This window comes from Polypterus senegalus, chromosome 7 (genome assembly GCF_016835505.1).
Source record: "Polypterus senegalus isolate Bchr_013 chromosome 7, ASM1683550v1, whole genome shotgun sequence".
In the NCBI taxonomy this organism is placed as follows: Eukaryota; Metazoa; Chordata; class Cladistia; order Polypteriformes; family Polypteridae; genus Polypterus; species Polypterus senegalus.
In genome coordinates this window covers 44123891-44136601 of record NC_053160.1, presented here as the reverse complement: position 1 = coordinate 44136601, position 12711 = coordinate 44123891, and the positions used below count along the sequence as shown (strand labels likewise).

Below are 12711 nucleotides of genomic sequence, written 5' to 3'. Positions count from 1 at the left end.
TTGGGTCCTAATTTGGGATCCCGAGTTGGTTTGTCATGACAGCATGCTACATCAGTGCATGCTCCCAACCTCTATATTACTAACTAGTGTACTCCTTTGATGACTACATTGTAATCAGAAGATATTTACCTCAGCAGTTCTTAACTTGCAAGATCTACAGAGAATTTATAAACTATTTAAAGACCCCCAAAAAGATATACAGTGAGCTACAGTGGATTCAGAAAAGATTCAGAAACCTTTTTCAGATTTTATTATGTTGCAGCCTTGTCCTAAAATCATTTAATTTTTTCTCCATATCAAGTAACATTCAATAACCCAGAAGCAAAACAGGATTTTAGAAATTTTTTACCAATTTATTAAAATTAAAAAACTGAAATTTAATACTGACACAAGTTTCAAACCTTTTACTCAGTACTTAGGTGATGTCCCTTTGGCAGCAATTCCAGCCTGTAGTCTTTTTGGGTCTGATGCAACAAACTTGGCACTGTCATTCTTCTCTGCAGATCATCTCAAGTTCTGTCAAGCTAAAGACTCATAGTGAACACCTCTCCAGAGGTGTTCACTGGGTTCAAATTGCAGCTCTGCCTGAGCAGCTCAAGGACATTCCCAAAGTTGTCCCTGAGCTACTCCTATTTTGTCTTTACTTTGTGAATATTGTCATTGTCTTTTTGGCCCAGTCTAAGGTCCAGAGTGCCTTGGAGCATTTTTGCCATTAACGATTGTCTATGTAGTTTGCCAAGTTCAGCTTTCTCTCAACAATGCCTAGAGTACCAGTCCCTGCTGCCTTTATCATGCTTCACTGTTATAATGATGAGTGGGACCTGGTTTACTCCACATATTTACATATATGTATTTGCCTGACACCTTTATCCAAGGTTAAGAATGCTCCGATCAGGTACTTTTTTTAAGGCCGATACCAATCACTGATTTCATGTTACTTGATTGTCCAACTCTGATTTTTGGTTTTTCCCCTTTATCCTTTTAAAAAACGTTTTGCACTAAACTCCTGCATAACCTGACACACAGAAGCCTTATGTCCTATATTAAAAGTGTATTTTTATAATTAAACTATAGACCACTGGTGTTAACTATTTTTTTTATTAACAAAATTAAGATCTTTAGGCTTATTGCTCAGTGACCATAAATATCCTAAAGTAAATAAAATTTCCTTAAAATACACAGTAGTAAAATATGTACCAAAATATTTGTCAATAATATGTATGGCATAAAAAAAATAAAATGTGTCACATGATTACAGCTGTCATATTGTTTAATTGTTTCTGTAATTTACATATCTGAAACAAGGTTTATTAAAAAAAAGTAGTTTTCACCATTTCTATTAACAAAAAAAAAACTTTTAAAAGAGTTTTTTATTCCTAATCTTTCGAGAACCTGCCAGGTGTCACCATCAGAGGAAAATGATTAGGCATACAGGAATCGAAGGCAATATATAGCTGGTGAAGGGTGGGGGTGGTGTCACTCTTAGTGTTGGCCCTGAATTTTACTTTTGCAGTGTCCCAGTTAAATGTATGTACATTGAAACTTGTGTGTAAATCAGAGACTGTGGGTTTTCTGTCAGCATTGCAACGTTTCTATATATGGACACATATTTAACTGGGACTCTGTGAAAGTAAAATTCAGTGCCAATACTGAGAGTGCCAGAAAGCTAGCTGAATCATGGCTCTCTAATGAAAATGCCATGAACATCCACTTGGACTTGAACCCAGTATATGCAGGCTTAAAAAGAAGAACATCTAAATAATAAAAAAGAGTTTATGACCAACAACTTCCAAACCCCACCTTACTAATTCACCCCCCACCCTTCACCAGCTATATATTGCCTTTGATGCTTGTATGTTTAATCATATATTATATATATAATACACACACACATATATATATAAATACAGGTCAAATCCTGTTATAGTGAATACCGAAGTAACAAATTTTCAGAATAACGAATACTTTTTCTTGGCCCAGACAAACATTCATACAACATCATTTTAATAGGTTTTGTTGATGTCTCATTTTCAGATAAAATATTTTTTTGCAATTTAAGAAGCGCTATTTTTTTTATACTGGTATTGTCAAGCTTAGGACTTGCAAGAGAGACAGGAAGGTGAGTCCAGGTTTCCAAGGAAAATACAGGTACTTTATTACTACATAGAGAAGGCAAGTACAGTCTCAAAACTTCCTTCAAAATAGGTGCTGTTACTTCGGTACTCAAGCACACAAGATAGGACCTGCGACATGGGGGCAGTTGTCCTGCTTTAGCCCCCATCTTCAGATTAGAAGATCACCAGCGGCTCGGAACCACTGTTGTGGCAGACCAGGAGCGAGTGAGGAAGAGCAGGTTAAAGCCCAGCGTTACATTGTGCAACAAGCATGTTATGTGGCAAGCCTGATCCTGCAGAGGACAACCAATTACTTTGATGCATTAACTGCATTTCAGCATGCAGCACAGTTGGGGAGGGTCTCAGAGGGCATCAGAAAACTCACATACCCCCAACCTAGCCCAATGCTTTTTTCACACTGGGGTGAACAAAGTGTCAGTCTAAGCCAGATTCAGCCAGACACGATAGGATACCAGCGTTAACGTGGATAGACCCGGGAACATGGCAAACATTAAAGCAAACAGCTGCAAGCTAATAAACCACCTTGCGAGTCGGGAGTTCGTATCTTTCTGCTGGGAGAGCCACTGGAGCATAGCGTGATCAGGTACTAGCATAAACTGTCTGCCTAACAAGTAATAGTGGAGGGCCTCCACCACCCACTTAATTGCCAAACATTCCTTCTCAGTAGTTGAGCAGTTATGCTCCCTGCTGAGTAATTTCCTTCTCAAAAACATAATGGGATGTTCTTCCCCATTGAAACACTGAGAGAGCACTGCCCCAAACCAAAATCACTTGCATCTGTCTGTAAAATGAACTTAGAAATGTCCGGATTCTGCAGAACTGGGAATGAAGACAAAGCGGCCTTTAAGTCAGAGAAGGATCTCTCACAATAATCGGTCCAGATAATGCTGCAATTCTTTCTGCCCTTTATCAGGTAAGTGAGAAGTGGCAGCCCTATGAGCAAAATCTATATATATAATTCACTAAGACAAGACACCCATGGAAAGCGCGCCGGAAGGCGTGGATTCACTAAGCTGCCGACAAGTAAGACACCTATGGCGCACACAGGAAGGAGCCATGCTGGAGGTGAATCGCCATATGCAGCGTGTAAAACGGTTTGCGAGGGTTATCCCATGGGATCCTTAAAACAATCCTTTACAACTGAGATGACATTATTATTTTAACTCTGGGTTCAGTTACAATCTTGTGTTCAGCAATTTCAGTTCTGCCAGGCACAGCTGAAAAGACATCAGAGTTCCTTCTGATCAGCAACAGCAACACAGCCTACTTGGGTGTTCAAGAAATAATCAACAATAGCAACCTCTTTAAGAGACTGTGGCGGACACGGCCAGCATCTATTGAGGTTTATGCCACTCCTTCAAAAGATTAACATGCAAGATTTGCATGGGCTTTCGTTGGTTGGGAATTCTGACCTTTTAATTCACAGGACTCGTACGTTCTTCCTCTACTGATGGACCCAGCTACTTCGCCTGAAATTTATGTTGGTCAGATGGGATCAACACCAGTACCCGATTGCCCTTTTTGAATTTATGAAGTTTGCTGTTCTTGTCATAATTACGTTTTTGTTCCTCCTGTTCACTTTGCTGATGCTCCACTATGATAAGAGGACAATCTAGAAATCTCTTCTTAGAGTGAATCGACCTGGTCGACAAATCTCTCCCCGTTAGTTGCATTGCGTTCCCTGTCAATTCTTCCTGAAAATGTGAACAAAGTGAGTAGGTCTGAATACTTTCTGAATTCACTGTATGTTTTTTTTCTGAATTTGCACTGTACATTTCTACCAAATATACTAGCATTTCACCCAGGCCATTAAATGTTTGTTTTTCTGAAAACTACATTTTCACTTGTTTTAGGACTCATTTTAGGTCTTGTAAGTTCAATATTGTGTTACTGGTGAAGAGTACTGTATTCTGCTATTCTAGGTAAAATGTTAGTTGTGAGCACCTTTTCTGAACTGCTCCAACCTTAAACAACTGTAAAATTAATTTATAGTATGTACTGCATGCAAATCTTCCTATAGACAAAGGGATCTCAGCCTTTTGTCTTTGTGCAACACCCAGAGAAGTTTAAATATTCTAATGTACATTCTTTTTATTTCTCTGAAATGAAGTACTGAACTATTATAAGAAAGGGAAATATCACCTTTAATTTTATCTGTCATCCCACAACTAAGACTCTGGAAATAGCTAGATGTGCTGTTAATAGAAGTTTCAGTATCTTGCCAGTAAAAATAATAGACTAGTCTCTTGGTTGTGATCAACAGATCACTAGGGGGATTATAGAAAGCATTTTTGTGTGCTTTATATTTTATTAATGGAAAAAACAAAAAAAAAAAACCAGTTAACTCATACTACTAATTCAACAGCAGGTCAAGTTGTGAAGCAAATGAATCAAAGGCTGCAAACTGGGTTCACTGAGGCTGAGATCTTAAAAATATTCTGTGACATCTGTGAAGCTGTTGCCAGGTTACATCAGTGCAAAACTCCAATCATTCACAGGGATCTCAAGGTATGACAAGCTTCCTGGTTCTCAGTGCTCATCTAAACACAGTTTAAACTAGATAAAATACTTTTTGTAACCTTTTAATTCAAAACAAAAGGCCTTTTAACTGTTCAGATTCATTTTTTTATTTTTATTCCTTTTTTGCATAGTTCTTATTGTGTTTTTTTGTTACTATAGCTGCCTCTTACAATCTTAAAAAAAAAAAAAAATTATTTAAAGGACTTTTTTACATTTGTATAGAAAATAAATACATGGACAAATGGTTAAAGTTATTTCAGAAACTTAATAAGTTGTCGATTTTTTTCTTTTAGTTACAACTTTTTTATTATGTACAAATAATTGTCATTGTTATGTTATGTAATTGTAATTGTTCTAATTGTAATTGTGGATGTAATTGTTATGTGTGAGGATGTACACTTTCTTTAACCATATATTTTCCAGCATAATTAACTGCAATTGGAAATGCCTGCTATCAGGTGTATATGTGTATAATAACATAGAAATATAGATAGAACTTTATTTGTTCCCTGGGGGAAAATTGACTTTGTATTGAAGCTAATTAAATAAATGAATCGACAGACAACATAAATAAATAAATAAAATGCAAGTGTATTGCTGTTGGTATAAAAGAGCCCTAGAAGCATTTCTTGACACATTTATGCTGAATGATTTGTTTGAAGTTTTCCTTGTTAGTGTGTCAGCGAGAGGATGTACAACATTATTCATTAAAAACTCATATTTGTTTTTTGTTTAATTCTACCTTCTGGGGGTCCAGAGTGTGTCTCATAACTCACCTTTTAAAGTAGTGTTTTTCACAGTTTATTTTGACTGAGCACTAAAATTAAATCTAACAGTGGGCCACTTGAATCTTACAGTCACCTATTAGTGAAATTCTGAGTTACATTTCCCAAATGTGTGCTGCTGGATTTGCATTTTAAAGTACCAGATTTCAGCCAGTGATCCAAAATAATCTCTTTGCCGTGAAGATAATTAACAGCAGGTAGCCAGTTAGCACTGATGCCATGGACTTAGTTCTCCAGATATGGATTCTCCAGGCTGACATCAAAATGTGTGAGTGAGACTGAGGATGAAAAAGTGTTGTATATTGGAGACAGAAAGAGGGGTGACCACAACAAGCAAAAAGGAGTGGAGCAGGAAGAGTAGAATGGAAGCTGAAGTTGTCCCCAAGAAAGCCTGACAATGTGATTCCGGATGATAGTTTTAAACACATATCTCATGTATCTAAGTACCGTATATTGATTTAGTAGTGCAGATGTCGACTAGTGACATTAATCGTTACATATAAAAACTTAAGTAAGTACATAACAGACTAACATAATATGAGTGGTTTAAAATCACCTTGCCCTGATGACTGTCAACTTGTGGACCACTTGACTCATACTTGGGGACCACTGGTGATCCATGGACCACACTTTGAAAACCACTGCTTTAAAGCAAACATAAATGAGAATGGTCCTGGTAAAGAATGTGAAAGAGTCCCTGTCTGTGATTAGTTTGGGTCCTTTAGCTGTTTGTTTATAGTAGCAAGCTCATATTCAGTGTAATACCGCAGGGCAATGTGTTGTACCCCTTAATCTGTGATTTGGTTTTAATTTGCATGCTGTTTTGAACATAGTTCTCAAACTGCTTGTTTCTGTATTTGGTTAAGGTTTTATGGACTTTTTTTTGTTTCTTTCTGTTTCAGGTTGAAAACATTTTATTAAATGATCATGGCCACTATGTCCTTTGTGACTTTGGTAGTGCGACCCACAAAGTTCTTAATCCACAGGTGGATGGAGTTACCATTGTAGAAGATGAAATAAAAAAGTATGTGGATTTAATATGCATTTATTTTCACCAATTGAAGCTTTATGAATAATGAATACTTTATTCGCCATCAATGATTGTTTTGGTAAAGCCATACTCAGTGTATTCATTAGATAAATGGTAAAAAAGTAAGAGCGAGGCGGAGGGTGACTTTTTGAGGCATGGAGGCGAAACCACAATAGCACGCAGAAAAGGAAACATTTTAAAAATAACGTAACATGATTGTCAAAGTAATTGTTTTGTGTATTTGGCGGCAGCGTCACAAAGTTGTTTTCGTCTAGCTGCATCAGAAAATGTACCACAACGTCTGACACGCCTTCTTTTTACTGTTTTCTCACAGCTTGGATTGCTGCTGTCATAATGAGTTTGAGTCTACACACACATATATATATATATATATATATATATATATATATATATATACACATACATATCTACATATTCACATATATATATATATATACACATACATATCTATATACATATCTACATATTCACATATATATATATATATATATATATATATATATATATATATATATATATACACACACATACCTATCTACATCATATATACACACACATACTTACATACATACATACACACACACAAATTATATATACTGTATGTGTGTATGTGTGTATGTATGTATGTATGTGTGTGTGTATGTATATATTTTATATATATATATATATTCACATACATACAAACATACACACAGGTATGTGTGTATATATATATATATATATATATATATATATATATATGTATGTGTCTATATGTGTGTGTATAGCTTTGGTCACTGAGTGCAAGGGAAAAATAATAAAATGTAGTCTATAAGTTATTAAACAGTAAAACATTAACGTTTTAAGAAGTAAAGGTACATTGAGCACTACTGGAGTGGTTGCGGGTAAACTACATTTTAAAGATGGTATAACAGAACAGTTAAGTAGTACTAACAGCAGCTAAAATGTATATGGATCATCTCTCGGTAGTTGATCCCTTTTGAAAGGCGCTACACGACGGCTGTGGTATAGAAATTACATTTTCTATGTGAATGTCCAAATTTCTGCGTCTGGTAATGTGCCTTACAGGCATTACCAGCAATTAAAGAAAATTAATTTTGTGTCCTCTGCAGTGTTAAGTGAGAAAGGCTTTGGTTTGGGATAAAAGGAAAAAAGGTGTAAAGAAAGGAAAGTTGCCTTTTTTTTTTGTATAGTGTAGAGAGATGTCTTCGCTGACGATATGACCGTCTTTTGGGGACAGTCGCGGTGGGTCTTGTGTAGACTGGTGAGACATCCCTGCCATTAATCGGCTGTGATGGCACTGTCAGTCCTCCACTCCTGTGCGTGTCTTCATAATCCGAGCTGATGACCTCATAATCATATATGTGCAAAAGAAAGTGCGAAGTGCCTTAATATTAGTTTGCCGCAGTGTAGAAAAGGGGTCCCGTGTTTGCACTTGTCTGGGCTATAGCTGAGGGGGAGGATGAAAAAAATTAAAAGTGCTCACTTTGATTTAAGGCAGAAGCGCAGTCAGCGTCTCAAAAGCCGGCACAGCTATGCGCGCGCTGGCTGCTCGACTTTTGAAGGGCAGGAAATGCCACTTTTTGCAGACACGTTCACGTGATCAAAAGTCTCCGCGCTCTTTGGAGGCAATTCATATATCTATACTAATAAACGGCAAAGCCCTCACTGACTCACTCACTCACTGACTGACTCATCACTAATTCTCCAACTTCTTGTGTAGGTAGAAGGCTGAAATTTGGTAGGGTTATTCCTTACAGCTTCCTTACAAAAGTTGGGCAGGTTTTATTTCGAAATTCTTCGCGTAATGGTCATAACTGGAATCTGTTTTTCTCCATTTACTGTAATGGAGATGAGCTTGAAACCCGTGGGGGCGGAGTTTCGTGTGACATCAATCACGCCTTCGACGTAATCACGCAGTACGTAGAAAACCAGGAAGAGGCCCAAAAAGCGCTGAAGAAAACATGCATTATATAACTGAGAAGGCAGCGAAACAATAAGAAGCGAGCGAGTGACATATACAACCATATTCATGAGTTCTGCTACTTCGGAAACAAAGCACGATGTAAACCTAAACTTTAAGTTAAGTTCATAGACAGGCTGTCACTGGCGTTTGTAATTTAGTGCCTACCCATATAAGGCCGTCCGTCAGCGGCAATCCAATAGCAAACTGCCACGGGTAAATATTCACAGGTGAAGGACTGTCCTTATGCAGAGGAAAATGAGATGGTCTGGGTGGTGTTTGGCACAAACTCAGCGAAACTGCGAGAGAAAGTTTTAAGTGCCGGGATTTCGGTAACATTAGATACAGCCATGGACATAGCACGACATGGCACCAGCACAGCTGGGAAACTTCGATGCATGTACACCGAGCGGCTCACATGAACTGGCGCAGTGCACAGCCAAAAAGCAACAGTTCCAAAGAGCGCTGAACAAAAACCGAATTACACAATTGAAAAGGCAGCAAAAAATATGATACATACAAGCATATTCATAAATGCAGCTACTTTGGAAACAAAGCACACGGTGGAAAAAGTCAATGTCCCGCTAAAGGAAGACAGTGTAAAAAAACCCGTGCATGCAGTGTGTCGGGTCTCAGATAAAGAAGAAGACGAGCTGTTTATTGATGCAGTAAGAAACGAATCGATAAATGAAACCTGTCATCTTTACAGCGATTGAAAAACACGGAATGTAACTTGAACACAACACATCCTACAAATACAAACCTGATTGAAAGAAATAATGATAATCAAATCCTTGATGACAGCAACACTCAGTAAAACTCACAAAACAATTACTGTATATTGACAGTCATGTTACGTTATTTTTAAAATGTTCCCTTTTATTTTTCATAGCTTTTTTAACACACTACGTCTCCGCGATACGCGTATATATATATATATATATATATATATATATATATATATATATATATATATATATATATATATATATATATATATATATATATATATGTATATATATACCCCGATCTACATACTCGAATAATGGATACTTTATTCGCCATCAATGATTGTTTTGGTAAAGTCATACTCAGTGTATTCATTAGATGAACGGTAAAAAGTAAGAGCGAGGGAGGATGACTTATTGAGGCATGCAAGCAAAACCACAATAGCACGCGGGCTCGATGTCGAAAAAATATATCTTTTCAAGTTCTATTTATTCCATATGTGTCAAACTCAAGGCCCGCAGGCAACATCCGGCCTGGCGTGTAATTCTATCCAGCCCGCGAGATCATTTTATATACTGTATTATTGTTATTAATGGCCGGGGATATGAAGCACTGGTAACACAATAAACTACAGATCCCATAATGCAGCGCTTCAGCTGCCTTGCCGAACACTTACCGCGTCCACGCCGTCTCTTCAGTCGTTTCCTTACTTTGCGAAGGAAGCAGCTTTCTCAGAGCTTCTGCACTGTTTTATAAACGAACGATATATAAGAAAGTCCTTTTTCCTTGCTTCGCCAACAAAGGAGCCTTTTTATTTAATCCACGGGTTCTCCGCTGTTTCATTGTTCATTTATTACGATTTTTATAGTTATTGTGTAGGTTTTATTTAATCCACGGGTTCTCCGCTGTTTCATTGTTCATTTATTACGATTTTTATAGTTATTGTGTAGGTTTTATTTAATCCACGGGTTCTCTTCTGTGTTCACTGCGGTGTCTTCTTTCGTTTACGTCCTTCGCCAAGGTAGCAGAAACTTACAACCACCGAAACTTTGTAAAGGCACAAGACTTCAGGTCACATCTCTACAAAACAACCTAATTGAAGCAACTATATTTACTGGCAGTGCCTCAGGTGACACAGTTTTTATTCCTCGCATCCCCGTTATACCATCTAATCTCCCATTTCAATTCAAACGCGTTCAATTTCCTGTAAGACTCTGCTTCGCAATGACAATTAATAAGTCTCAGGGACAAACACTACAAAAGGTTGGCATTGATTTGAGGCGGGATTGCTTTTCACATGGCCAACTATATGTTGCATGCTCAAGAGTGAGCTCAGCACACAGCTTAGTCATATTCCAACCAAAGTGCCGAACTTACAACGTGGTATACAAAGAGATCCTTAACAATTAATTTTTTACATATTTTCGTTCAGTCTAAAAATGTTTACTGTTTTATTAATAAAATATTCAGACAGTATTTCACGCTGAAGCTGGTATTTTACTAATATATATATATATATATATATATATATAATATAGCAAAATACCCAGCGGAGAAGTACTGTGTTAAAGAAGTAATGAAAAGAAAAGGAAACATTTTAATAATAACGTAACACGATTGACATTGTCATGAGTGTTGCTGTCATATATATATATATATATATATATATATATATATATATATATATATATATACACACACACACACACATAAACATATATATACATATACATCTACATATATACAGTATATATACATATACATCTACATATATATACATATATATATATATATATATATATACTGTATATATGTGCACAAAAAAAATCGCTTTTATCAAGGCTTCCGTCGGGTATTCTTTTGAAATGAAATTTTCCTCCAATCAGTCATAGCAACGCGCTTTCTTCCGACTGTTACATTTTTGTAGCTCTGATGTGTGCATCAATGTAATCGGTGTACCAGGAAATCATGCATTGACAGAAGTTTCCCTTTGCTTGGATTGCAAAGTGAGATTAAATGCGTTATTTTTTAACGCGTTATGGAGCACATGCATCGAAGCTTCTCAGTTGTGCTTGTGCTAAGAAAAGGAAACATTTTAAAAATAAAGTAACACGATTGTCAATGTAACCTTTTGTAAGTAGTGCCTGGAGAATTCAGAGTGTGGAGAAACTGTAGAGACAGCGTGTTTATTAACTTGTGGATTTTTCTGTGAGTATTTGGTGGCAGTGTCACAGTTGGTTCCGCAAGACTGCATTGCGGAGCTCAGCTCACAGCGAAATGAGGTGAATGGGAGGGGAGATGATGACGTGACTCTCCCACCCGCCTTAACTGTCAATCCCCCCACAAAGACAGTCTCGGAATTTGCATAAGCACAGCCCTTCACCAGTAATTTTAACTTAGTTACAAAGTGATCAAAACTCTCGTTTATATCCTGCATCCTCTCATTAAACTTGTATCCTGCATTAGCCGTGGGCATGACAAACGCCAGCGTCAGCCTGTCTATGAACTTAATTTAAACTTTAGGTTTACACCGTGTTTTGTTTCCGAAGTAGCTGCACTCATGAATATGGTTCTATGTGTGACTCGCTCGCTTCTTATTGTTTCGCTGCCTTCTCAATTGTATAATGCATGTTTTCTTCAGTGCTTTTTGGAGCTCTTCCTTGTTTTCTACATATTGCGTTGACAGTCAGTTCATGTGATTACGTGGATGGCGTGATGATGGTACACGAAACTCCGCCCCCCACGGCCATCGAACTCAACTCCATTACATTATATGGAGAAAAATAGGTTCCAGTTATGACCAGTACGCGTAGAATTTCAAAATGAAACCTGCCCAACTTTTGTAAGTAAGCTGTAAGGAATGAGCCTGCCAAATTTCAGTCTTCCACCCACACGGGAAGTTGGAGAATTAGTGATGAGTGAGTGAGTCAGTCAGTCAGTCAGTGAGGGCTTTGCCTTTTATTAGTATAGATATATATATATATATATATATATAAATATATATATATATATATATATATATATATGACAGCAACACTCATCACTCACAACAGTGACAAACAATTACATTGACAATCATGTTACGTTATTTTCAAAATGTTTCCTTTTCTTTTCATTACTTCTTTAACACACTACTTCTCCGTTGCGAAGCGCGGGTATTTTGCTAGTATATATATATATATATTATGTATATGCTGTATATAATATATATTATATACAACATGTCACTCTTGACATAATGTAAACCATAAACATAATCCTTGTGCTTAATAGTAGCACATGGTATACTATTACATGAACTTTAAACCCATTAGATTATCTTTGTTTTAGTTTGTTTACTATTGTATGTCATAATGGTAAAAGAAGTCTTATTTACACTTGTCAAAATATAACAGATAATACTTTGTATAACATACATAGGCCCAGTGACAATTGTAGTTTGTTGTCAAAGATCCTCTAACCAGGAGTTCACAAGCAATTAGTCATCTGTTTCACAAGCAGTTAGTTATCTTGGTAAAGCAAGCAAAA

The 12711-nt window shown here is 36.8% G+C and overlaps 1 protein-coding gene across 3 annotated transcripts in view; it reads left to right on the top strand.

The window, feature by feature from the left end:
• The window catches only part of bmp2k (BMP2 inducible kinase), a 202023-nt gene that overhangs the window by 124967 nt on the left and 64345 nt on the right, over positions 1 to 12711 (top strand). For 2 of the 3 annotated variants that reach the window (XM_039758537.1, XM_039758536.1), the window contains exons 4-5: positions 4501 to 4643; positions 6343 to 6464. In XM_039758537.1, coding sequence (XP_039614471.1) covers positions 4501 to 4643; positions 6343 to 6464 — 265 coding nt within the window. The remainder of the gene's footprint in view (positions 1 to 4500; positions 4644 to 6342; positions 6465 to 12711) is intronic. The other variant, XM_039758538.1, reaches the window with a different exon arrangement.